The 26,809-nt window shown below is 32.8% G+C and overlaps 4 protein-coding genes across 4 annotated transcripts in view; 3 read left to right on the top strand and 1 right to left on the bottom strand.

The window, feature by feature from the left end:
* Nucleotides 1–878: 878 nt before the first annotated feature.
* Nucleotides 879–8,597, bottom strand: LOC107029037 (AP-2 complex subunit mu-like). The gene is made up of 13 exons (XM_015230332.1): nucleotides 8,215–8,597; nucleotides 6,283–6,460; nucleotides 5,762–5,852; nucleotides 4,831–4,925; nucleotides 4,582–4,671; nucleotides 4,444–4,492; nucleotides 4,229–4,367; nucleotides 3,652–3,768; nucleotides 2,721–2,811; nucleotides 2,496–2,638; nucleotides 1,690–1,804; nucleotides 1,411–1,455; nucleotides 879–1,330 (listed from the first exon to the last, which is right to left on the bottom strand). The coding sequence occupies exons 1-13, from the start codon at nucleotides 8,295–8,297 to the stop codon at nucleotides 1,250–1,252; spliced, it is 1,317 nt and encodes a 438-aa protein (XP_015085818.1). The 5' UTR covers nucleotides 8,298–8,597; the 3' UTR covers nucleotides 879–1,249.
* Nucleotides 8,598–11,381: 2,784 nt separating this feature from the next.
* On the top strand, nucleotides 11,382–14,665 carry LOC107028638 (plant intracellular Ras-group-related LRR protein 5-like). Its single transcript, XM_015229781.2, has 3 exons — nucleotides 11,382–11,995; nucleotides 13,301–14,217; nucleotides 14,429–14,665. Exons 1-3 carry the CDS (start codon nucleotides 11,512–11,514, stop codon nucleotides 14,552–14,554), a joined length of 1,527 nt encoding a protein of 508 aa, XP_015085267.1. The 5' UTR covers nucleotides 11,382–11,511; the 3' UTR covers nucleotides 14,555–14,665.
* A 3,367-nt stretch (nucleotides 14,666–18,032) lies between these two features.
* On the top strand, nucleotides 18,033–22,487 carry LOC107028637 (MND1-interacting protein 1-like). Its single transcript, XM_015229780.2, has 3 exons — nucleotides 18,033–18,158; nucleotides 18,282–19,987; nucleotides 21,733–22,487. Exons 2-3 carry the CDS (start codon nucleotides 18,320–18,322, stop codon nucleotides 22,237–22,239), a joined length of 2,175 nt encoding a protein of 724 aa, XP_015085266.1. The 5' UTR covers nucleotides 18,033–18,158; nucleotides 18,282–18,319; the 3' UTR covers nucleotides 22,240–22,487.
* Nucleotides 22,488–25,451: 2,964 nt separating this feature from the next.
* Nucleotides 25,452–26,809, top strand: part of LOC107027077 (aluminum-activated malate transporter 12-like) — a 4,970-nt gene continuing 3,612 nt past the window's right edge. The window contains exons 1-2 of the mRNA XM_015228244.2: nucleotides 25,452–25,840; nucleotides 26,065–26,205. Of these exons, the coding sequence (XP_015083730.1) occupies nucleotides 25,540–25,840; nucleotides 26,065–26,205 (442 nt within the window). The 5' untranslated portion in view covers nucleotides 25,452–25,539. The remainder of the gene's footprint in view (nucleotides 25,841–26,064; nucleotides 26,206–26,809) is intronic.

A 26,809-nucleotide genomic window follows, 5' to 3' on the forward strand; every position in this document is an offset into this window, starting at 1 on the left:
ATTGTATGTTGAATAATTTTTAAAATTGCATATATAGTTTATTAAAACTACAACTTCAAGTTTTTATGTATGAATGTACATGATTTATTTAACTTTAATATTATAATTAGAAAACTTCTAACTGTATTTTTTTATCTTCCCTAAGACAATTTGACTATTTTTAAATTTTTGTGTTTTTTTTTTTATAATTATGATGTATGAATGAGTTTTGTGCGACTTGATTAACTTCATAAATATCTTTTATTGAAGTTAGAGAAAATGCATAGGTCATTAAAGTAATTCTTCCTAAAAGACACTTCAACTTTGTGAAGGTCCTAGTATCCCCTCAAATAATATTAAAGTATTGTAAATATTGCATTTTTCATCCACCCTCAATTGCAAGAAAAGAAGTGCAATCAGGTACCAATTTCTATCTGACACGTACATGTGTATACACGTGCGTGTGTGCATGTGCGAGCGTGTATGTGTGTGTGAACATGCGTATGTGTGTTCGTGTGTGCATCGTGTGTGTGCACGAACGTGTGTGCGCGCGTATGTGCGTGTGTGCATGTGCGCATGGGGGGGAGGGTATGCACATGTGTGTGGATGCGTGCGGGTGTGGATTTCTAATTATAATTGTATGTTGAATAGTTTATAAAATTGCATACGTACTATATTAATACTACAACTTGCAGTTTTTGTGTAAATGCACATGATTAATTTATTTAATCATATGTGTATACAAGTTAAACTCGTGATCAAGTACTCCTGTATAAGTTAGAATCCTCCCCAAATTCGAACAAATCATTTAAACAGACGCATCGAAGAAGAATTTACTTTCTTAAACTCCATGTAACTAGATCGAAATTTATCTAGCAGATGAATTTTGAAGCACAATCTTTGTGAAAAAAATCTAATTCATTTCCAGGAACAAGACAAGATACAATAATTTTTTTGGTAAAATATATGAAACAACTAGCATTAACAGAAGGCCTTTTCTTAGTCCTCACAAAGAACTCAGCACAACAACAAAGGATTTTAAAAAGGAAAACAAAAGACAATCAAGCTCTTCCTCAATTCGAAACTAGGTGGTGTCAACACAAGACGAAACATGAGAAATCTCAGGGGAGGTCGTCCATCCTAGTACTATACTCGTCCAAGCACATTTAAAGTCGTGGCTAGATCCAATGTACAAGTGCTGGTGTGATTGCATCCCTCAAATAGGGCTATTGTTCAACGACAACATCAAACTCACGTAAGTTGTTTCATCTTAGCACCTAATCTCATAAGAACCAGCTTTGGTGATGTAACGAACCCATTCAACTGTGTTGTAGCCACTCTTCTCCCACACCTGCACAAAACTAACTATATGAAGCTGGATATCATACCAAAAGAACCAACACTATTGAATTGTAAGTTTGGCAAACATACCTTGAGAAACCGAACACGCAATCCAGATGCTGTAAACATGGGAACCTGCAAAGAATAAGGTACTGGTCATAAACTCTAGAGTCAATAGAATAAACAAGGAAACGCCACAAATGTGATAAAACACAGTTGAATGGGCTCTTTTAAACCTTAATCCCCCAATGACTCAATACCCACCTACCCCGACCCACTCCTACCAAAAGATCCATTCAAGGGATAAAGAAGATAGTCAACGGAACAAGGTTATAACTTATCAGGTCTCTCAGGAAGGAAAATATTTACCTGAAATTCCATTTGAATTGGCGGACGAGTCAAGGACTTTTTCTCTGTAATTGTCGAAATTAACTCAACCTCAGCACTCAATGTTGATTCAGTTTGCCCTGGAAATTTTCGTATCCTGCACCAAATAGTCCATATTGAAGATTCTATGTTTAGAAACTAGCCTTATTGCAGAAGAATGTACAAATACAGCTACATGCCTACTGGCAAGAATAGGTCATGGTTATTACACTATTCAATTGTATTAACAATAAGCTATTAAAATCTTTAGCAAAATAAAAGTAACCACACTTCTTTATGCTCCACTACTATGACCCAGAAACTTTTAGATAGATTCAAATTTAAACATAAAGAGTTGTCTCTGTGTGACCTATAGGTCATGGGTTTAAGCCGTGGAATTAGCCACTAATGCTTGCATTGAGGTAGGCTATCTACATCACACCCCTTTGGATGTGGCCATCCCCTGACCCTGCATGAACGCAGGATATTTTGTGCACCGGGATGTCCCTTTTTTAACACCAAAAAGAAAAACAATTGGGAAGATATAAACACATCGGATTCAGTATAAAACCAAGACCTAGTGAAACTATCCTCCTCCATCTTGATTATTTTATATTACACTCAGCTCGCCCCAAGTAAATTTAACTCCTCCAATTAGCCACAATAGGAGGACAACTATTAACATTGAATTATACTCTTATCCTACTGTCCAGGTAAACTAATGAACAAACAAAAATAAGAAGGTTCCACTATCCTTGACCACATCTTCAAGAAATACGCCAATCGTGATTAAGCAATAGATTACTCACTTCCAAACCAAACAGTCAATGGCTGCATTATACTTTGCTCTCCCTGACGTCACCTGGAAGTTTGTTTTAGCAGTTTGCTTTGGCACTGGAATTTTAATAACTACTCCAAGAGCAAACATTTTTGCACCAAAAACACTCTTAACCTAAAAAACAATCAAAGTTAGCAACAGTAAATCATATAAGCACAAATTGATGTTTACAATCAAAATTCATCCAATATCAAACCTTAACATTCACTTCCATACGTGTACGGCCTAATTCTTTGATAGTTGGTAATACACGGAAAGGAAGATTTACTCCTTCAGTGATGCGGTACCTGAAGATAAACAGTTTAACAAAATCAGGCACTATCATACAAAGTATGACCATGATCTGAACATGTTACCAGTTTCGAAAAAAGTAAGTAGATATAATCTGAACCTCTTACAAATCAAAGGGCTTACATATTTTGAGCTTAAAAGTCAAGATACAATCTCTATACTCTGGTCATCATCACTTTCCAAGTAAACAACAACATACCCAGGGACCAATGCAGTCCCACAAAGAGGTATCTGGGAAAGGTAGAATGTACCCCAGACATACCCTTGACTCAGAATTGACACTGCTCCATCACTTCAAAGGTTACATATTTCAATTTATATTGCACAGAGAAATTCTAGATTTTTTTCCAGTACTTCTTTCGCATTGAGTATCTTGATAGATTTCTCAAGCAGTTCCATTAATACTGCAACTTTTCGACAACTTACTAAGTTAAGAGTTTGGAACACAAGTTATGACTTATGAGCGGGAACATGCACAAATTGATTCATCAGGATGCTGGAATATCCAATATAAAATTCTTGAATGCATAAAACATGAGGTAAATATTCCATAAGGAAAGCAGACGTTAATTTGACATTACCAATATTAAACCAAGAGATTCAGTTTCAAACTAAACCAAGGAGTTTGAGTTTCACATTATGTCACTATTAGCAAAAGAAGATACTAAATGGGGTTGCAGCTGGGAGACACTCTTAGCCTGTTTTTATCGTCATTGGCTATGGACGTACTGACACATGTTCAAGGATAGGTACTTTGGTGCATGATATTTGCGGATGACATAGTTCTGATTGACAAGCCCAGAAAACAAAGATGTATAGACAGAAGATGAACTTACTTCATCAATTCAAATTCACCATCAGGCGGGACAAAACTGACAGTCTTCTCTGAGTTGAATCTCGTCAAATTTACACATTGGTGGAAAGTAACATCATCAAGCTCAATAGTTTTACCGCTGGACCAGGCAGCAGCCAAATATACTAGGTTAGTAAACATAAATAATCGACAAAACATGTAGCATCTGAAACTAATTGGAGCCTAAATAGCGACATGTTTGAGGACATTATCACTGAAAAGCTGCAGATAAGGAGAACCAACTGAAAGAAGCAGAATCATGATAAAGTGGGATTATCATCTTTACTCTTTATAGTAAATTAACTGAGGAGATGAATACAGGGAAAATGATTACTTTTTTTTCTTTTATGAGATCAAATTTAGGAGTTAGAAAGAACTAGATCATTCAACTTTCTCAAGATTAGAAAGAATTAGATCATTCAACTTTCTCAAGAAAACAAATGGTATAGATGAAACACCGAAGTCACTAACATTCAAGTGACGTTTCCTGAAACAACTAGCACAAGAAGCACTGTCGCAGACAATCATATGACTGAAACAGACAATTATTCAGACACTACCTCTTAGTCGGACGGGACTTGAGTTGTGACTCTTTCTCAAGACCAATTTTATCATTTAAGCCCAACTTCAGATCAGGCATTCCAGAAAGGAAGCATTTCATGAGAACTTTTCCAGTTACATCACAACGGAGGACGCTACCTGCAAGTATAATATATTAAATGAGAACCAAAAACTGGTAGGGAAAAGGTCACCTACCAAACTACAAAATTTCTACCTTTTGACGACATAAGGAGATTAACACTCTCCACAATATCCAGAAATACCTGTTGATATACAAACCTCCATCAGAAGCTGGTATACTATGGGAAGATAAAAGATCGTAGAAATTTTAAGAAAGACAGCCAAAAACCACCTCGTTCTTCTTATAAACAAGACCCTCCCTGCGCCAACCGACCGCACCAGTTACTTGCAATGTTGCATTTGGAACTGGCTTATCTACATGCTGCAGAATTATGTTGCATTGTGAAGGGAAACCCAGATTGATATTACACTCAAAATTCATATTTATTTTATTAAGTAGATCAAACAGGTAGATAATATAAATCTATAATTCAACATTTTCCGCCATACTACGAAAGCAAGCACAGAAAAAATAACTAACCTTGGATGAAAAGGATGACCGGACACCTTCCTGGGTAATGTAGAGTTTCAAGATTTCAGGTGAAAGATTTTGAGGGTAACCAAAGTCCATAATTTCTGCAATTTTAGACAAAAAGGAAAAAACAATTACTCTTTTTGACATAAAAGCATGTAGCACATACACATTGCACTAAACTTCCATGGTAGATAATTGCTTGTTGGGCGATAAGTGTTTAGACAGGCTAAAAAAGCAACCAAAATTGTCAATAGCGGGGTCTAACTGTCACACTACATGAAACTGAAATGTTAGTAAACTGTCACACTACAGGAATACATTCTATATTGACTCTGTGCACCCCAGCATATTGTCCTAAATAGGGATATCCTAAAGAAATATTTTAATATCAGCAACTAGAAGGTATGTCCAGAGAGGAACTATGGGCCTGTCTCAGTGCATTGAGCAGCAATTCTTTGAAGGACAAATTAATGATACAAAAATAGGGTCTCACTAGAAAAAAACAAAGTTGCTGTCCACGTACTTCTCCTTTCAATTATAAAAGAGGCTTCAAAAGTTTCTTGAGCAAGACCTAAATATCCTAATGCATCTCTATAGACACGGTTTAGGCTCATAAAGCATCTCTCAACATTAGTTATCTTATACGCGCACAATCCCATGTAAATCCACACTCTCTAGACCCCAGTTGTGAAACTATACTGGTATGTTGTTGTTGTTTTGCATCATCCACATTGATATACTCTATCCAAGTATCAACATGTTATATTGCTCCGCTCCAGATTGAGAAGGAAGACGGAGCAGGGAGAACAATCACAAAAAATTAACATTACTACCGCAATGATGAAGCAAAATAACCAAAAGAAGTTATTTCATAGAAAGGCTTCTTTTGTCAAACCCTGATAAAATGTCTGCAATTAAATATCTCGGCAAAGCTTACCATCCAATAGCTCGTAAATCAGAACAAAGTTATTGCGGATGGCATCTTCATCAAAGGCGCCACCAAAATAAGATTTGAATAGTGTAACAGCCTGCATGCGTATGGGGGATTGCAGTTTTATTATTCTGGTGGTAAAAAGAAAACACTGGAAGAACACATTTATGCAATTAGTCATGGTCATGACATTATTTTTCTCACCTCCACTTCTTAAGAAGTACCAGGATTTCTTGTTTAGAAGAGAGAATGTAGTAAATTTGGGAAGGAGCAGAAATTCAATAAAACTAAAGAATTGAAAACTACGATAATGGTTCTGAAATGCTTCCAATTCATAAGATAATTACACAAAACTGAAGCTAAGAGAGCAAAAAGCAACGTTTCCACTTAATCCACACAGAGAGAGGGGGCAAAAGAGAGTGAGAGACACATGAAAGCGCTCGTTACTAAAAAATAAAAAAAAGTGGTTGAGACCAAATTCATCAGTCATAGAGCGATAATGATTCTAAAAAGAAATAGAGTTTTACCTCAACAACAAACTTGAATGCACATGCAACATTTGCATTGCTGCTAACAACAATCACAATATAGACATTGCTAATTCTCATGTACAAGAAAGAACAGCCTCCAATCTGCCGGACGGGACATGTACCAAGTTCTTTTGACTGCATTATATGCATCCGGAAGGCATCTACCATATTCCCCCTGATAAAATTTAAAAAGATTCATAGTTAAATGAGAATATAGCAAAGTGATGTAATAACCGGCTCCTTTATTCTGACAGATGACACAATGATTGATTCACATGCATTTTATTTGAAAGACGAACTTAGTTTGCTTCATACAAACACAAGCACTTATAACATGACAACTAAAAAGAAGAGTAAATAGAAGCTATTTTAAAGTATGTATAGTGATGATATTGGTTGTCGAAGACTCAAAGCAAGGACAAACAGAGATTGAAGCTACAAAATTTCTGAATTAGCATGCTAAGAACCACATTATTCTCGCATGTGAACATTTTCGTATTAGATACAAATTGATATACAAGGGACTGAGGCGCCAGTTAGACATGTGTTTGACCGAAGAGAAATCATGATGAGCTAAACACATTTTCTCCACTTCCTGAAGAGGTAAGATTAAAAGAAATTCCAAAGTTTTGACCAAGTCATCTTGAGAAAGAAAAAACAGAGAAGAATATCCATCCTCCAACATGGTACTTAGTTAGTATGACAAAGTTCACATAAAAATGCAAATATCCACACAGGAAATCAAACTTCCAATTAGCTAGGCAAAATTTTAAACCAAGATTTACTTTTTCTTATACAGCAAGACAAACGATCTGCTATTTTTAACGACTTCAACAACTAAACCGTTGCCTAACTATGGCAATAAGATAAAATAGAAGGTTCCAACTTTGAGCTTTCAATACTACACGTAACGAAAACTTCCTAGCAGCAGATTACAATTCATTCATCAAACTACAAAAGATAAATCAACATTTTATCTCTTAAAGTAAGTCCCTAAATCAAAATCAAGTAAAAGCGAGCAAGGAAATCAAACTTCTAATTTAGTTAGGCAAAACTTTTTACACCAAAACTTAGTTTGTGGTATACAACACTATAAACAATCTGTTATGTTTAACAATTTCAACAGCTAAACTTTAACCTAACTAACCAGTATCTCCTGATCTTAATGCCATAAAATTAAAAAAGTTTCCAACTTTGAACTACAAACCACACATTAGGAAAAAATTCTGGCAGCAGACTACAATTAATTCATCAACATTCAACTCAACAATTATTTCTCTTAAACTAAGTACCAAAATCAAAACCAAGTAAACGTCAGCAAGGAAATCAAACTTTAACTTTATGCAGCAAAACTTTACACCAAGACTTAGTTTGTCTCGTACAGTACTACAAACAATCTGTTACGTTCATCAACTTAAACAACTAAACCTTAACCTAACTAACCGGTCACATTATCACCTGATCTAATGACATGACATAAAAAAAGGTTCCAACTTTAAGCTCACCACACACACAAGTGGAGATAGGGGGCACAACGAGTTCACCCCACCCCTACCCGCCGCAAAATTACATTTCAAAAAAAGAAAAATTATGTATACATAATTATGTTCCCTTAGCTTCTTCACGTGTTTACTTATTTATACTTGAAATCCAAAAAAACAACATCAACATAAATAAAACCACAAAAGAGGCCTGCAGAGGGTAGAGTGCATGCAATGTTATTTTTAACAGATCCTCGGCTCAAGGAAAGTACCCATAGTGAAAATACTGGCTCCGTCACTCGTCACAACTTACAACAAAAACTTTCTAGCATAATATTAGAACTCATTCATCAAAATTTTACAACGACAAGTACCCAAAATCAAAATCAAAGTAAAAAATTGAGCAAAATATAAGAAATTAGGTATAAATTCAAAAATGAGAAAATACCCAACATCGTCCCTGTAGAGACGGTTGATAAGAACATCGCCCCGGAGATTCAAAAAGTATATTGCTGAAGCCGCCACTGGCATGGCTGCTAATCAAACAGGTGATCCAATTTTACAATAAAATACCTATAAAATCCAAAAAAAATAGAAAATTGATGGACTAAATCAGATCAAATTGAGATTTTTGTTCAAAAAATCAATGAGATTTCTAGGGTTTTTCATGTGATTTTGGGGAGAAAAAAAGGTAACTGTTTTGAACTGAAGAAATGAAATGAAAATGGTGAGATCTTTATTTGTGCTATTTTTGAAATTGTTTATTTAAGGAAAAAAATTCAAAAGGCACTCATTGCCTTATTTTTATAGTTCGTTTTTAATCAGAGATTTCAATTCGTATATTTCGTATATTAAATTATTAAATTATTTTTACGTTAAGATATTGAGTCATTTCTAATAAAAAAGTTTTAAAGTGAAACTTAAAAGGGAAAAAAATTCATTTTTTTAGTTTTAATACATTTATCTTTTAAAAGTATTTAAGTTCAATTATTTTTTAAAATTAAATTTTTAATTATTTTTTTCTTTATAGTTTATGTAAACTTGTTTGATCAGAAACGAAATTACCTAGTTTCCAAGAGGTGTTATCCATTCCGAATTACACTTGTGTGAATGTGTTGTTGTTGTTACTAGTGTTGAAATTCTTCAATTGAGTTTATCATGATCTTTATAATATCGTTTTAATTCTCTTATGATAATTTTACTTGTAGTTTATTATCTTCTTCTTTTTTTATTAAATTGCGAGTTTATTGAAAATAATTTATTTATCTTAAAAAGAGATAATATGCATAGCTTCCTCAAACCCTATTTGTGGTAATATGTTGGATGTGTTGTGTGGTGTGGTGTTTTTTACTTTTCATAATTTAAGTTTTCAATTAATACCCTTATTTACGACTTTCTCATTTTAGATTTTTTAAGAGTGTTTAAACTACTACATATAACACCACATACGATCGATGGATCAGTTATAATAATATCAAATAGTATCATATATAATATAAGAATTATTTCGCCTAATTTCAACTAAGGGTGCTAAGTGGACGGATTGAGTTCAAATTAAAGATATTAAAATGAGTAAATTTTAGGTTCAACAAATATAAAAAATCATATGTGTATGTTATAGCTATAGTTTGTATAATTATGCTTTATAACAAACTTTATGTTTGCTATGGATTATTAGATTTGTATAAATCATCAGCAACCTCTCATTTGTATATATCATTGGGAGCCCCTCGTTTATATAGATTGTTGGTAATTTCTCGTTTGTATAAATCGTTGACAAGCCTCTCAATTCAATTGTATGTATATATATGTATCAATGATTGTGATTGTCTATCTACATAAACTTTGAATTTGTATACAATTGAATCGAAATAAATTATTTCTATATCAAATCTCTCTCTCGCTTTGTACAACACAAATTATACATTGTGATTTGTATAATTTGTGGTTGTATAAAGCGAGAAAGAGAGAAAATGTAAAAGAGAACTGGTAAGGGAAGATATATGATGAAAATATATGTATTTGTATATATAGTTTTCTCTTGCTTTATACAAACACAAACGCAATTTATACATTTGTGTTGGTATAAAGTGAGAAAGGTGAGGGAGAGTGACGAGGGAGATCTAGGAGAGTGACGAGCGAGATCTAGGAGAGTGACAACTGTTTGCTGGGGAGAGAGGCGAATGACAACTGTTTGCTACGACTTACAATTAGATGAAATTGTGGTTATGACATTTAATATGAATTATTAGTTTGTTATTTTATACAATTTTCTCTATTAAAATTGATTGAAATGAAAATTGGGTTGGGTCCTGATCGACCCAAGTTTACTTTTGGCTCAAATGAACTTAAAATGGGTTGGGTCTTGACTTGTTCAATTTGACCCGCTTAATCTCAATGATTTTAATATATATATATATATATTATTATTATTTAAGTTTTATTCAAAGACTTTTTAAAAAAATTACAAATAGATAGATAAATCCAAAAAGATGTAAAATATATATTAATTTCTACCTTCAACATAACATATATTATATCAATACAAATAGAAAATCTTAAAACAGGTTGAAATTAGAGATATTGAGATCAATTTAATTCTCTTAAAAGGAATTAAGACTTCAATGAATTGAAATTGAACTCAATTTAAATTATTTTAGGCTTAATCCTTAAAATTTTAACCAAATTATCTCTTATTAAACTCATTTTTCACCCCTACTCTTGACCAAACGAACCTTTAATGTCATAATCATAAAAATAAATATATAAATAAACCAGCAACGAAAATTCAAATGCAAAATACAACATTATTCTCATGTGAATATTGTAATAAACAATTTTTTCAAGAAAGATTACTAGCAAATCCATTATTCACACGTGGAACATATTAATATTAAATATTAACAAAATTAATAATTTAATTTAATAATATCAAATAAAACCTGTCCCAAAACATTTTTCAAAATAAGAATATTGTTTACTATTAAAGAAAATATATTTGATGTATAAAACATTTTATTTCCACTTTCATAAAATATTTGAAGAAGAATTACACTTTCAAAAAATAAGATGTATACAATCTATTATAACATAAATATTAGTGACCAATTATATAAGGAGACTATTATATAACTAAAATTCATGATTAATAATTTATATGATATAATTTTACTCTGAATTTGAGATTAGTAGATTAATAGAAATTATTATTTTTTAATTAAAAATAAATGAGCTCATCAACAACGATTTTGATATTTGAACATTATATAAATTATTAATAGAAAATAATATAATAAATAAATCAAATATGATTGGTCAAGAATTCATATGGGTCAAACTTAAAATATTAACTAAAGATTCTTCATACTATTATTTTATTTTAACCTTTTTAATACTCTAATTTACCTACTTTAATTTTGTTTTATACTGATGATTATTATTCTTTTGGCTTCTATTTGACTAATCATGAAGGTAATTTAATTTAATAGTCATGATATAAAATAAGGATTTAATTAAAAATTTTATTAGTCTAATATTTAATTATTAATTTACAATACATAAAAGATTTAATACGTCAATAACTTTTTAATTTTATTAAACATTCAAATATACATACTTGACTTAATTTAGCGTATGAATTAAGACTCGAGATGCTCAACCATTTGAACTCGGAGTTAATAGTTACAATCATAATAAATACATAATCCAAACAATTAATTTCTCCATCATTTCTTCTTTGTTCACCATGGCTACTCCAATCACAAAACCCCCATCACCTGCTTGTACAAAAATCATAGAAGAAATCACAAGGATTTACAAATCACTACCACCAAGACCATCCATTTTAGAGATTGAAGCTTCAATTTCTGTTGTAAAATCAGTAGAAACAGAAGAAAAAATACAACTTGATGAAATTTCAAAGAGAGCAGTTGAGATAGAAGAAAGTGTTCCAGCTGAGCTTTACTCTGTGTTAGAAAAAGTGAGAAAAGCTATGGTTTTGTTCCAAAGCAAAGAACAGAAGAAAGAGGCTGTTGAGTTGATTGAGCTTGATAAGACTTATCAAGATTTTGATGAGTTGATTCAGGAAGCTACAGAGTTGGTTTGTGAAGATACCCAAATGGGAAAAATCAATTCTTTTGAGGACCCAATGGTTGAAATTGGAAAAAAAGATGAGATTTTGAAGAAGGGTTTGGTTACAAGTGGTGAATTGATTAATGTTTCTTCTTCAGGTTTGGATATTTTCTTCTTTTTTTTTTTGCTTTTTTTGTGTCCAAGATTTCAACTTTTTGCTTGTTTGTGAGTTGTGGAGGTAGTGTGTTTGTCTTTCGATTTATTGTTACTTGTACTTCGATTATTTTTTTATTTTTTTTTAGCTAATGTTGAGAATGCTTTGTTATGCTTTTACTTCGGTTTATTCTTTTTTTGTGTGTATCTAAGATTTCTACTTTTTGCTTGCTTGTGAGTTGTGGAGAGCATGAATTAGGCCAGAGGTTAGTAGGTACTAGTGGTCCTAGTATTGCTTATTTGGTTTCTTGTCCTTGTGTTACTATGTGTTGTTGTATGTAGTTTGATTATCACGTTATTTTATTTGAAATCTTTAGAATAAAATTATATCCAAACACAACTTAAAAAATCGTTCAAGTTTCTAACTTCAAAATCTATGGCTAAACGCTAGCTTAGATTGATTGAGAAACATCATTTATAGTTTCTCCTTTTGGTCTTTCTTGGAACTTGAATCCTCGCTTGCGTGATTCTCTTTCCTTTTTAGTGATGACCCTAGCTTGCTATGTATGTCGACTAATCTACTAGGTTTTTAGGTGAGTATGTGTGGCAGTGGCGGAGCTATTGATACCTTTTTGTGTGGGACTGGGGCGTAGTTGTTGTTGGACGTCAATGTTTAGATTGATGGGAAAACATCATTTAGAGTTTTTCTTTCTGGTGTCTCTCTTGAACTTGAATTTTAGTTCGCGAGATTCTTTTTCCTTTTTAGTGATGGCGCTAGCTTGCTACGTATGCCAACTAATCTACTAGCTTTCCAGCTGTAGTTCAGTATGTGTGGCAGTGGCGGAGCTATTGATACCCCTTTGTTTGGAACTAGGGCGTAGTTGTTGGACGTCAATGTTTAGATTGATGGAAAACGTCATTTAGAGGTTTTTCTTTCGGGTGTCTCTCTTGGAACTTAAATCGTAGTTTGCATTATTCTTTTCCTTTTTTGTGATGTCGTTAGCTTGCTATGTACGTCAACTAATCTACTAGGTTTCCAGGATTCGTTTAGTATGTGTGGCAGTGACGAATCTATTGATATCCCTTCGTTGGAAAATTAGAATGTGCAAATAGGTCAATTTCTTTTTATGTATAAATACTATGTATGTTGTTTGGGCCCGAGGCATAGTTGTTGTCGTTGTATACTATACGTTAAATCCTCTTGCCTTCTTCATGTGTTACTTCTTTCTATTGTGAATCCTCTTAGTAAAAGTCCTGGCTCGTTACTGATATGGCATTCAACTATACTATGTCTGTGTAATTGCCTTTAGGGATCAAGCACAAAGAGAAGTACAGTTTGATGAAAGTAGCTGCCCTAATTGAAAATGCAGCCAAAACTCGAGCAAGAGTTGTTGATCTTCACAACAAGTTAATGGACAAGATTGAATGGCTTCCATTGTCACTTGGGAAATTGGTGAATGTCACTGAGCTAAACGTTGCCGATAACCAGATCATGGCTCTTCCAACTACCATTGGTAGCCTTAATGCCTTAACGAAGCTCGATCTTCACTCCAACCAAATTATAAACCTTCCTGATTCATTTGGTGAGCTAATCAATTTGACTGATCTTGACCTCCACGCGAACAGGTTGAAATCGCTGCCAGCTTCTTTCAGGAACTTAGTAAATCTGATCGATCTTGATTTGGGTTCGAACAGGTTCACTCATTTGCCTGATTTCGTTGGGAACTTAACCTCCTTGAAGAGACTAAACGTGGAAACAAATCAGCTCGAGGAACTTCCTTACACTATAGGATTTTGTTCTTCCCTTGTAGAACTGAGATTGGATTTTAATCAGCTTAAAGCTCTCCCCGAGGCAATGGGAATGCTCGAACACTTGGAGATTCTTACTCTACACATTAACAGAATCAAAGGATTACCAACGACAATGGGGAATCTTTCTCGCCTAAGGGAACTTGATGTTAGCTTCAACGAAGTTGAGAACATACCCGAAACATTCTGTTTTGCTGTCAGCTTGGAAAAGCTTAATCTTGCAAACAACTTTGCAGACTTGAAAACTTTACCGAGATCAATCGGAAACCTTGAGAATCTTGAAGAGCTTGATATTAGCAACAGTCAAATAAGAACGTTGCCCGACTCCTTCAGGCTCTTGTCAAAGTTGAAAACTTTTCGAGCTGATGAGACTCCGCTAGAAGTACCACCAAGGCAAATTATAAAGCTCGGGGCTCAGGTGATTTTTATGCTTACTGCTGTGTTTCCTGTCAATCAATCTTAGACTTTACGGTAATAATACATGAACTATTGCCTTTTCACGAGTTTCACACCCAACACTATCAACTCTTCCCTTTTGCTAGATGAACTATCGCCATCTATGTATTAAAAGCACACCTCAACTAGATGTTCTAACTTGTTTCGTTTTCTTCTTTTTTTCTTGCCATCAGGTTGTTGTAGAGTACATGGCTGAATTCGTAGCTAAGAACGAGCTTCAATTGCAGCGGCCAAAGAGAAGAGCTTTCTTTTGTCCAAGTTGTCTGTTTCCTAAAACCGAGGGGAAGAGGCGGATCTAGAGGAGGTACTGTTGGTTGAACTGAACCTAATGATTGCGGATCGAACTATTTGTACATCCTGTACAAAACATTTGAAAACTTATACAGTTAATAAGACCCCCTCATGCTGAATCCGCTGACTCTAGATCTTGGATTCGTCTCAGTGAGAGATGTCGGATACCTTCAGAATCTATCAAAGCATTACTATTTCATGACTTATATACATATATATATATATATATATATATATATATATATATAAAAGTTGCTCCAAACTGTAATGATATGGCTAGCTAGAGTACTGCATTTATCAGACAGTATAACTATTGGTTCTTATAAGACTTGAACTGAGTGAAGAAATGTTTCTCATTTCTAATTGTGAACTACAACTGTCTCCGTGTGACGGGTTTGAACAGTGAAAAATCAATCACTGATGCTTGCACTAAGGTAGACTGACTACAATACACGTGGACCCTAGTGAACTCGTTATGCTTCTTAAACACCATAAAAGTCTCATCAAATCCAAAAAAATACATCTCTCTCTTTGTGTGACATATGGGTCACGGGTTTGAAAGGTGAAACCAATTGCACTAGGATGGTCTGACTATAACACAGGTGAATCCTAGTGAACTCGTTATGCTTTGTGCAAAGGATGCACTTCTTTAAATACCATAAAAGTCTCATCAAATTCAAAAAAACGGCGACACAAATCATTTTGCTAAAAAGGGCAATATAATAGAATTTGCATATTATTATTATTATTATTATTATTATTATTATTATTAGACTCTAGTATTAGAGCAATTTTTTTTTGACAAAACTTCAAAAATTATACCTTCACTATAAGTTCCACTAAAAGTCCTTTTTTCTTTTTCAAAGTTTTATTAAATCTTACATAGTTTGTTAAACATTTGATGGGAAATTTAAAAAAAACGCTTATTTTTGACAAATTTAAAGGATTTATACAAAAGAAAACGAAATTACTTACGTATATTTTATTGCCATGTGTAATTAAAAAGTAAAAAAAATAATATTTACGAACTAATTTTGTGTGATTTCTTTTCTTTCTAATTTTGTGAAATATCGCATTTAGAAATTCATTTACTTCACATTTTGAATAAAAATAAATTTATAATGCTGATATATGAGGTAGGTATATGTGATATTTGAATAGGTAAATTAATTCATATGACCTTTTTAACCCTAAAATAAAACGAGTTATATATGAAAGTATCAAATAATATTGTTAACAAGAGCTTATTTAATTTTTGACGTATCTTTGATTTGTTGAACGGTAGTTCTATAATCAATTTTCATCTATATTCGACTAATTTTATTAGAGTGTCAAGATATTTCAATTTTATATTATTATTTCGAATTCATATATCATAATTTTCATTTTGTTCACCATTTTAATATGTCATTAATGAATAGTGTTATGGTTAAGTTTGATTATCTATACATAAAAATATTGCATGAAATAGTTTTAACGCTAAAAGTTAGAATTTAATATCAGACAGATATAACAAGAGTTGTCTTATCATAACTTATCATAAATCATTAGTATTTAGATTTTTAAAAAATCTTGACGAATCACTTGGAGGTCTAGCATAAGAATTTATCGTAAATTCTGGTGAATCACTAGAAATTTAGTGCAAATTATATTGTAGTGCATTATCAATAGTTTCTGTTAGATAGATTTGTCATAACTCTTAACGAATTATTAGAACTGAATATATATATATATATATATATTAATTTCTCAAATGGTGAAATTTCATGTACCATACCCATATATGTATGTATATTGTGTCTTATTGTGAAAAAAACTATTCATAAATTTCGAATTGCTCATCAACAATATCCGATAGATAGATTTGCCATAAGTTTCGACAAATCACCTAAATTTTAATACATAGTGTATCATTTTACGTGAATATGACTATTTATATAAATTAATTAAATAGTGAAACTTTTTGAATCTAACAATGTATTGTGTCCTATTATAGAATAACTTTACAAATTTCGATTGATCAACAAAAGTTTCTAATGGATATAGATTTGCCACAACTCTCAACGAATCACTACAATTTTAATATGTATTGTTTCCTTTTGCAGACAGTTGTTTATGTTAATTTTTCAATTGTAAAATTTTCTTGAATTTGAGCGATCAAGATATTATATTACATTGTAGAATAAACTATTCATCAGTCTCAAGTAATCACCAACAATTTCTGATAGATAGATTTGCTAACTTTTAACGAATCACCAAAACTTTGATACGTATAGTATCATTTAACACATGCATCCTTTTATGTTATTCTCAAATGGTGAAATTCCATATACCATAATCATATATGTATGTATATTGTATCGTATTGTGAAAAAAACTATTCATAAATTTTGAATTGCTCAGCAACAATTTATTTGCCACAAGTTTCGACAAATCATCTAACTTTTAATACATAGTGTATAAGCAAATGACTATTTATATAAATTAATTAAATGGTGAAAATTTTTTAATCTTACAATGTATTGTATCGTATTATGGAATAGCTTTATTAATTTCAATTGATCAACAACAGTTTCTAAACTCTCAACGAATCACTACAATTTTAATACTTATTGTATCCTTTTGCAGACGGTTGTTTATGTTAATTTTTTAATGATAAAATTTCTTGGATTCTAGTCATCAAGATATTATATCACATTGTAGAATAAACTATTCATCAGTTTCGAGTAATCACCAACAATTTCTGATAAATAGATTTGCAACTTTCAACGAATCACCAAAACTTTGATACATATAGTATCCTTTTACACATGCTGCCATTTATGTTATTCTCAAATGGTGAAATTTAAATCCAACCCATTACTATATTGTATCGCATTATACAAAAAAAATATTCATGATAAATTTTCGACTAATCACCAACAATTTTTAATGAATAGATTTATCATAATCTTAACGAATCAAAAAAATTCTAAATTCGCATTATATCATTTTAAAGCAAATCAATTTTGTGTTAACTAATCAAATGAAATTTCTTAAAACACTGAATTCATCAATACGATATCGCACTACGAAATAAACTATTCATGAATGTCTGCAGATCACCAACAGTTTTTAATAGATAGATTTTCCATAACTCCCAATGAACCGCTGGAACTTTAATACCTATTATATCACCAGACGCTTATATTGAGAAGTTTCTTGAATCTAACGCATTAATATATTGTATCGTATCATAAAGTAAAGTATTCATAAATTTCGATTGATCACCAGCCGTTTTGATGAGTACATTTTACCATCACAACTCTCAGTGACTCACGAAAACCTTGACGTACACATTATATTCTTTTACGCAAACGACTATACTATTAATTTCTCAAATGATGAGATTTCTCGAACAAATAACAATATATTCAGTGAAATATCACGAACCGAGAGTCCATCAATATCATCTCCCTCTAGCCCATATAACAATACCAAGCCCATAGAAGCTATGTAGAAGCTTCCACACACACATATATATATGTCCAATTCTCTGTGTTGTCATTTGTAAACCTTCACTGCCCAATTCTCTCTGTGTGTGTAACCGAAGAAGGCGATAATCACAAAGCTGTAAGTCTATTTTCTTCATCTATAATCATGTAAATGTTCATCAATTCTTGATCAAAGAATGATTTTTTGGGGAAAAAATTCGATTTTTAGTTTTGTTGGTTTTGTGTTTTCCCCCTTTTGCAGGTTTGTTTTGATGTTTTAGTGAAAATTGAATTTCCCAAATGAGTTCTAAGGAGAAGTATATGAGGAACAATCGAAGATCAAGATCGGGTAGAACCGATCATGATTATAATAGCCAAAGCAGTAGTAACCGTAACCGTAACCGTAGTTCTGTAGATTTTTCTGGAATTTCTGAATCTGGGGTTCGTCAATTGAATGCTGAGAGTGAAATAGCTCAACAGTCCAACCCGATTAATGTTGGGTCGGATGGGGATTCGGGGTCAGGTTCTGGGGTTGATGAGGGTGGGTTGAATATCTGTACTGAGGATCAATTGGAAGCTATCTTGTTGCAAAAATTGGAGGTTTTGTATGGTGAGGCTATTGCTAAGATTACCAAGTTGGGTTATGATGAGGAGGGTGTTATGAAAGCTATGTTGAAAAATGGTCATTGTTATGGTGGGATGGATGTTTTGACTAATATTTTACATAACGCCTTGTCGTATTTGAATAATGGGTATGTAAATAGCGGGAGTTCTTCGAGTGGGGATGAATCAGACCAACCTTTTGTTGATTTAAGACAGTTGGTGGAGTATTCTTTAGCGGGTCTGATTTGCTTGTTGCAACAAATGAAACCACATTTAAGTAAAGCGGATGCGATGTGGTGCTTGTTGGTTAGTGATCTTCATGTGGGTAGGGCGAGTGTGATGGAAATTCCTGATGGGAGTGGTCGTACTACTGGGTCGCTGAGTGCTGGTGGTAGTAGTACTAATGTGGAGGGTGTTGCTACTGGTCCTATTGGGGTTGTGCCTGCGATGTGTAGGTTTCATGGGGGCTGGGGTTTTGGGAATAGCACTGGTAATGCATATCCGTTAAATAAGTCTTCTGCAATTACCTCTGATTCTAGTCCATATAAAGAGATTGATTGTCCTAAGAGGTTTAACCTTACTCCGTCGATGAGAACCTTGCTAAAGAGGAATGTAGCTGCGTTTACGGCTGGACTTAGGTCAAACCCTAAGTATATGCAGAGCCAGTCCCGGGTTTCCTCTAGTTCCCTGACTGATGGGGATCAATCAAGTGGGCTTGCGCAGTCGGGTGTCTCACAAACTTCGAAAAGCCAAGATGTTAACTGTGTGGTAGGTAAATTTCAAGATTTGAATCTTGATGAAAATACACAGCAGCAGAGCAAGGGCAATGAAGATCTGGACCAGAAAGATGAGATGCTTCTAAGTCTGCTCGATCAGATAAAGGATCTTGAGAAACAGGTCAAGGAAAGGAAAGATTGGGCGCACCAAAAAGCTATGCAGGCTGCTAGGAAGCTTAGCAATGACTTGACAGAGCTGAAAATGTTGAGGATGGAGAAGGAGGATATCCAGAGAATGAAGAAAGGTAAACCGGCTGTAGAAGATGCTACCATGAAGAAATTATCAGAAATGGAGACTAGTTTAAGAACAGCAAGCGCGAATGTTGATCGGTCAAACATGTTTGTGAAAAAACTTCAGGAGGATAACGCAGAAATGAAGGCGGAGCTGGAGGCCCAGAAGCTAAGCGCTTCGGAATCTGCGAAAAAATGCGCGGAAGCTGCAAAAAGGGAGAAAAAGTGCTTGAAGAAGCTTGGTGTTTGGGACAAAAAGAAAAAGAAGCTTCAGGAGGAAATTGCAGCTGAGAAACAAAATATTTCAGACTTGCAAAACCAGCTGGCTCAGTCAGAGGTAGCTATAAAAGATGCTGAGGTGTGGTCTTTCTTCTCTTTTTCTCCTTGATGCTTACTTGTTATTGTTAATTTTGCTGTGGAAATGCTAACAACATTATACATCACTGTCTGAGAACCGGTTTAAGATTCTCGTGTCCTCGTATTACGTGGAATAGCTTTGGTACTTCATAAAGGCTCGTCCTTAATGGAAGCATTTTCGTTCTAGCCTCAGATATTTGCCTCTTTTTTTTCCGTATCATGAGTTATTCAGAGCCACTAGCAAAATCTTTTAGGGAAGATGTGTCATGTACTAAGTTTTATCTTTTGATCATATGTCTCTTCTCTCCCTGTATGACCTTTGCAAACCATAGCCAGTCCTAAGTCCGACTAATTGTGTTCTTACAAAGAGAAAAAGATGTTAAATTATGTGAGGAATAGGATCCTACCAGCTCATGTCATCAAGAATTCCAAACTTAAGCATACTTGGATGAGGTTAGTACTAGGATGAGTGGTCCGCTGGGAAGTCTTTGTGTTGTATCCCTGACCAACTCAACTAGTTGAGCGAGAGTCATGAGAACTCCGCAGCTAAGTATGCTTGACAAGATCACTACTATAATTGGTGATCTCCTGTTCAGTCATGTTGTTGTATTCCTCGCGGGTTCCAACTAGTTGGAGAATATTGTAAACTATTTAGACATTTAATTATAATAAAGATATTCAATGAGTTGAAACTGGAGGTTGTAAATATGGTGTTGTATGTCAGAAAGCTGCAAATTTTTGGACCAAGTAAGAAGCGGGGAAATACAGTATACACCCCTATACTGTTTAAGATTTGGACACGTGTCTCTACCTTCACAAGGTAGGGGTAGGACACTTGCATACACACCAGTCGCAACCCTCCCAGACCCCACTTGCGGGTCACACTGGGTATGTTGTTGACATGCCCTCCTTTACCAAAGACATGCCTGGGCGATACACAACTTCTTTTCTCAAAATTTGTGACCCTTTCAGATTTCACTTGAGTAGTTCGAAAATGCAGTTTAAAATTCATAAACCTTTTCTTTCAATATGATGAGGCAACTCAGCTTGACCCATCTTAAAAGAATAACCTAAATTTGCACCATTTGTGCCTTCTATCAGCCAATAGACATGTTCCAGTTTCTTTCAATGCCACCAACAGTCGAACTCAATTTTGTTTTGTGGTGGATATCTTTTTTTCTTTTTGAAAACCTCTTCCATTCATGTTCAAGAACATTCGAAAGCATAGTTCACTCTTATCTGAAAAGGGGAAAAAGGTTGAAAGAAATGTACTTCAATTCATGTTCCATCTTTTTCATGAATGGCTAATATTTTGTCCTTTTCTTCTTTTCTCTTCTTTCCTGATAAGTTGTCTAAAAAATGGGTGATCATTACAAAATTTTATTTTGTTTTCTTAATTAAAATTATGAAATCTTACATGAGCTTTGTAGCACAATTTTTAGTAGAAAAACGTGTCCTACATGTTGTGTTATGCTATATGTAGGATTACTTGATCCTGTTGCATTATTCCGTTCAACATGTGTTTTACTTGAAAAACAAAGGTATTTGTGAACAATAGCAAGTCTCTTTGGCAGATCCTCACAAAGCGTGATTCAATGTGTCTAGGCTTATCGATGCGTCGTTTTATTTCCTACTCTAGTCTATCCTTTCCTGGAGGTTACATAATTTGAACTGTGATATTTCCTGCGCCGAACTGAACACCACATGATGAACTTGTCAATGCATAATGTTGCTAATTTTTGACAGGTCAAATGGAGGCTGGAACAGAAGGCTAGGCAGCAAGCATCTGCACTAGTGGATGAAGAACGACGTTTGAAAGAAGCAGTCGAGGCTAACAACAAAAGGAAGCTTGAGGAATTGCGCTCGAAGGCAGAAATAGACTTCCAGCGGCACAAGGATGACTTGCAAAGGCTTGAACAGGATCTTTCTCGGCTTAAAGCATCTACTGAGCTGCAGAATCAGTCGGCTAATGTAGTAACAGGTTCTAACGCGGAACAGCATCCGCATGGAAATATTGCAAGGATGTTACGTGAGTTAGATAATTCCCAGGAGTATTCTCCCGTGAAGGAAGACTCTAGGGAGTGTATCATATGCATGAAGCATGAAGTTTCAGTTGTTTTCCTACCTTGTGCTCATCAAGTTCTGTGTTCCAACTGCAACGACAACTTTGGAAAGAAGGGAAGAGTTTCTAAATGTCCATGCTGCAGGGCTCCAATCGAACGGAGGATCCGTGTCTTTGGTGCATCATCCTAAGCCTTCATCCCAGCTTTTATCATGGCATGCTCGTAAACTGTCGGTTAGACTATAAAACAATGTTTTATTTCCTGCATTATCTTAAAACTTATGCTAGTAGACTATGCTATCTTCAAACTTATGCTCATAGAACATATACTAAGTAAGCAGCTCATTGTGTTGTAATGGGTACTCTTTATACAGGCTTTTCTGAAAATGTTTTTTCCCATCGTAGATGGGGGCAAACAAAAAAAATACTCTCTTTGATATTTTGCAGCTTCTTATCTTGACATGTGTGTTTGAAAATGTTTTTTTAGAAAAATAAGTGAATATTTTACTTATTTTCTTGTGTTTGGTACGCAAGTCAAAAATATCGTCTTTGAAATGTAGTTGTTCTTATTTTGAAAAATGTTTCTCTTTTAATCGTTAGGGTTGAGATGTTTCCTTTTTAACCTTTAGGATGTGTTCGTACTTTGAACTATGAAAATGTTTTTTTTTTTCGGAAAGTAAGTGAATTTCTTACTTATTTTTTATTTTGAAAAATGTTTCTCTTTTTAACTTTTAGGGTTTGAGATATTTCCTTTTTAAACCTTTAGGGTTTTTCGCTACAATGAAGAATGTTTTTTTACTTATTTCTTGTGTTAACTATACAAATAAAAATATTTTCTCTGAAATGTAACCGTTTTTATCTTGAAATGTTTTTTTTTCCAGAAAGTAAGTGAATTTTTTATTTATTTTTATGTGTTTGGTATGTAAGTTAAAAATATTATCTTTGAAATATAGTCGCTCTTATTTTGAAAAATGTTTCTCTTTTAACCTTTAGGGTTTAAGATGTTTCCCTTTTAAACCTATAGGGTTGTTCGCTACGATGAAAGATGTTTTTTACTTATTTTTTGTGTTAAGTATACAAATAAAAATATTTTCTTTGAAATATAGTCGTTCTTACCTTGAAATGTTTCTTTTTTAACCTTAAGATGTGTTTGGTATAGTAAAAGTGAATTCTTTTTGAAAAATAAGTTTATTTCGTACTTATTTTTTTCTATTAGGACGAAAACAAAAAATATTTTCTTTGAAATGTATTAGTTCTTAATTTCTTATCTTGAAATGTTCCATTTTTTCTTTAGTGTATGTTACCTAACATAGACAATTTTTTTTTTTTTTTAAAAACTAAACATATGTGAGTTTCTTAATTACTTATTTTCTTCTATATTTGGTATGTAAGTATTCTTTATTTTACTTTTTAAAATATAGCAATTCTTATCTTGAAATGTTTCTTTTCAGATTTAGGTACAATGAAAAATGTTTTTTTTTTTTAAAAAAAAGGTTCATTAGAAAAATAAGCAAGTCTTTTACTTATTATCTTGGGTGTGTTCAATATGATGTGAAAATGTTCACTTAGAATTTTTCTTTTAGGAAAATAAATAATTTTTACTTATTTTATTGTGTTCGATATGTAGCAAAACATTATTCTATAAATCTTTATATATAATCTAGACAAACACAATGAAATTGGATCAATTAATATAATCACACAAATATTTAGTGACTCGTTTTAGGTCATAAATATTACTCCTTCCATTTCGAAAAAAATTAATGTCCTAATTTGACTTAGAACGAAGTTTAAGAAAAAGAAACAAGACTTTTAATTTTGTGGTTCTAAATTAAAGTTATGGCAAATGTACCAAAATACCTTTTTGATCTTGTGGTCTTAAACATGTCACGTGAAAAGTAAAAGTTAAAGTATTGTCAAAAAAAAAATGAGTCATTCTTTTCGAAAACAGGCTAAATAAAAAACTAGGTCATTCTTTTTAAAACGAAGGAAGTAGAAGTTTTATTCTTTCTTAAACTCGCTATCACTAAAAGTGCACATCATATAAATTGAAACCGATGAATATCATATATATGTCTCAATTATGACGTGACACGTGTCACAAATGAGTGGTCGACACATGGCACAATTTGGACGGGATGGTTTATAAGAGGGGAAGTTGAGGTGCACGAGAAAGAATAAAAAGTCAAGTGTTTATAACAGCCCAGCTGTTTTGAGAACAACATCACACATGATACCTTTTTCCTCTAAGTCGATATTCGATAGTTGCATTAAAGTCTCGATTTTTTGATTTATATCGCGTAAAATTCATATTAAAAAAAAGAAGCGATTTCTAACACTATTCTGTCATACTCAAAGCTCGAACGTGAATCCTTTAAATTGAAATAAGAAATTAAATAATTATATTCATTCCACCACAATCTTTATTATAAGTACATACGATTGTTGCAACCCTAATAAAACACACACAATAATCATTACTATGAGCTTAACAAACAGCTTTTTATTCATTTAGCTTTGAGATATTCATATCGAAGGTCTGACTGATTCGTTATCTGAAACCTATTCAAATAAAGAAAAAATATTTCCCGCGCGTTAAGATTTTTTTTTATATATTCAGAATTCGAAATCGATTTTTTTAAATCTTAATCATCTCACCCCTAACTATTTTTATCATTAGTAGGTAATTAGTTAAAATCAACTACTTTTTTTTCATCCTTCACAGCTTATAACCCGTGATATATATCTAACTGCAATAATTTTTACCATTTGAAAGGGTATACACAATAATTCCGCGAAGAGTTTATGTTTTGTGTATTGACAGTATAATAATTTTAATAACTACAACTTATAATATAGTAATAATATATTCTAATCGGTTAAATTATGTGAACAGAACTTTTTAAAACATTATTAGTGTATGTAATTTAAATTCTTTTTCTGTCAAATAATGTTGAAATTAGTCTTTGTTATGTATTTGTGGGTATCTATTGAATTTTTTTATTTATTTCCTTACATACATATATTAACAAAAAATCTTAGTCTGATTGAGTATCTAGGGTTAGTTATGAGGGGTCTCTTAATGTATGAACGTTATCGATTATTATAGAAATCACAATATCAACAATATATTTAGTATAAAATAATTTTTTTTCTCATCTCGTGAAAATAGAGTGACGATTTCTAATAATAACTTTCTTTAACCTAAATATTTTTCCACACACACTTTCTTCTCTATTTTTGACTTTATTTTGTCCATATATTAAAAGGCTAGTGAACATATTTAATATCTCAAACTAACTTTATTAGGAAACATGTGAAGATACCAAACATCACACTTCTCTTTTTTAAATATAATAAATTTAAAGCAATGAATTCTATCCTCTATAAATCCCAATAATTTTCAAGAAACAATAACCTCTCATTTATACATATTTTTGCATGGCCAAACTATTTTATAACTCAAAAAAAAAAGTACAAAAATACTCAATATGGTAGTGGAAATGGAGGTGAATAATGGAGAAAATACTAATAATAATTGGGTACCAATTATGAAGAAATTACACATAAATGTTATTGGTGAAAAGATGAAAAAAATCCCAAGATTAACATGTAGAACAATTTGGAGAATTGGAAAAGAAGATCCAAGAAGGGCAATTCACTCACTAAAAGTTGGAATTTCATTAACATTGGTTTCATTGTTGTATTTGATGGAGCCATTGTTCAAAGGATTTGGAAGTAACGCTATTTGGGCTGTCATGACTGTGGTTGTTGTTCTCGAATTCACCGCAGGTAATAACAATGTTTTTATACTATCAATATAGTTTAACATGTTATCACTAAGTTTTTATCAACTCGTATATATATTCCTAAACATGTAAATATGTAAGTCTTGTGAATAAATTTACTTGTTATCACGTTATACGTAACTTGATTATACAAGTATATATATTTTTATTTATACTATCAGTATATAAAAGTTAAATTTGTGTATTATTTTTTTGTTTTGATAATAGGGGCAACATTGTGTAAAGGGCTAAATAGAGGATTGGGAACACTATTAGCAGGATCATTGGCATTTTTGATTGAATATGTTGCCACAAAAACTGGCCATGTATTTAGAGCTATATTTATTGGAGCTGCACTTTTTTTTATTGGTAAGATTTTATTTTATTAAAATTGATGCAAATGAAGAATTTTCTTTTCAAAAAAAAATATTAAAGAAAAATGTTATTTCCAAGATTTTATCAATCATTAGAATAACACACCAAAAAAAAAAGAAGGAAAAATTGATTTGTTTTGTTGAATTATATGATCGTTTTCATTTTCTAGAGGTGAAATATTTTTATTTACTTAATTATACGTCTTTAACATGTCTCTACAAGTATTGGGTTAAAAAAAATTCATATGTTTAAATACGGGAAAATGTACAAGCACCTTCCTAGATTATGATCGAAATTCAGAGACACACCTTAGCTAAACTAATGTCCTATTAGTCCATATATATAAGTAAAATGATATACGAAATGATTAAATAACATATTTTGCACACCCTTATAATAACAAGTTGTTATTTTGGACACCCTTTGTTAAATTCCTGACTCCGCCACTGGCCCCAACCCTTTTTTTTTTTTGTAATTTTGTGCAACTTTTTTAGCTTATGTAACATTCAAATATCTCCCACACACCTCAATTGTGTGAAGTCATTGAGTGTGCCACGTAAGACAAAAGGTGTACAAAATTACTAAAGCTTCGGGGGGG

This window comes from Solanum pennellii, chromosome 8 (genome assembly GCF_001406875.1).
Source record: "Solanum pennellii chromosome 8, SPENNV200".
Classification (NCBI taxonomy): domain Eukaryota; kingdom Viridiplantae; phylum Streptophyta; class Magnoliopsida; order Solanales; family Solanaceae; genus Solanum; species Solanum pennellii.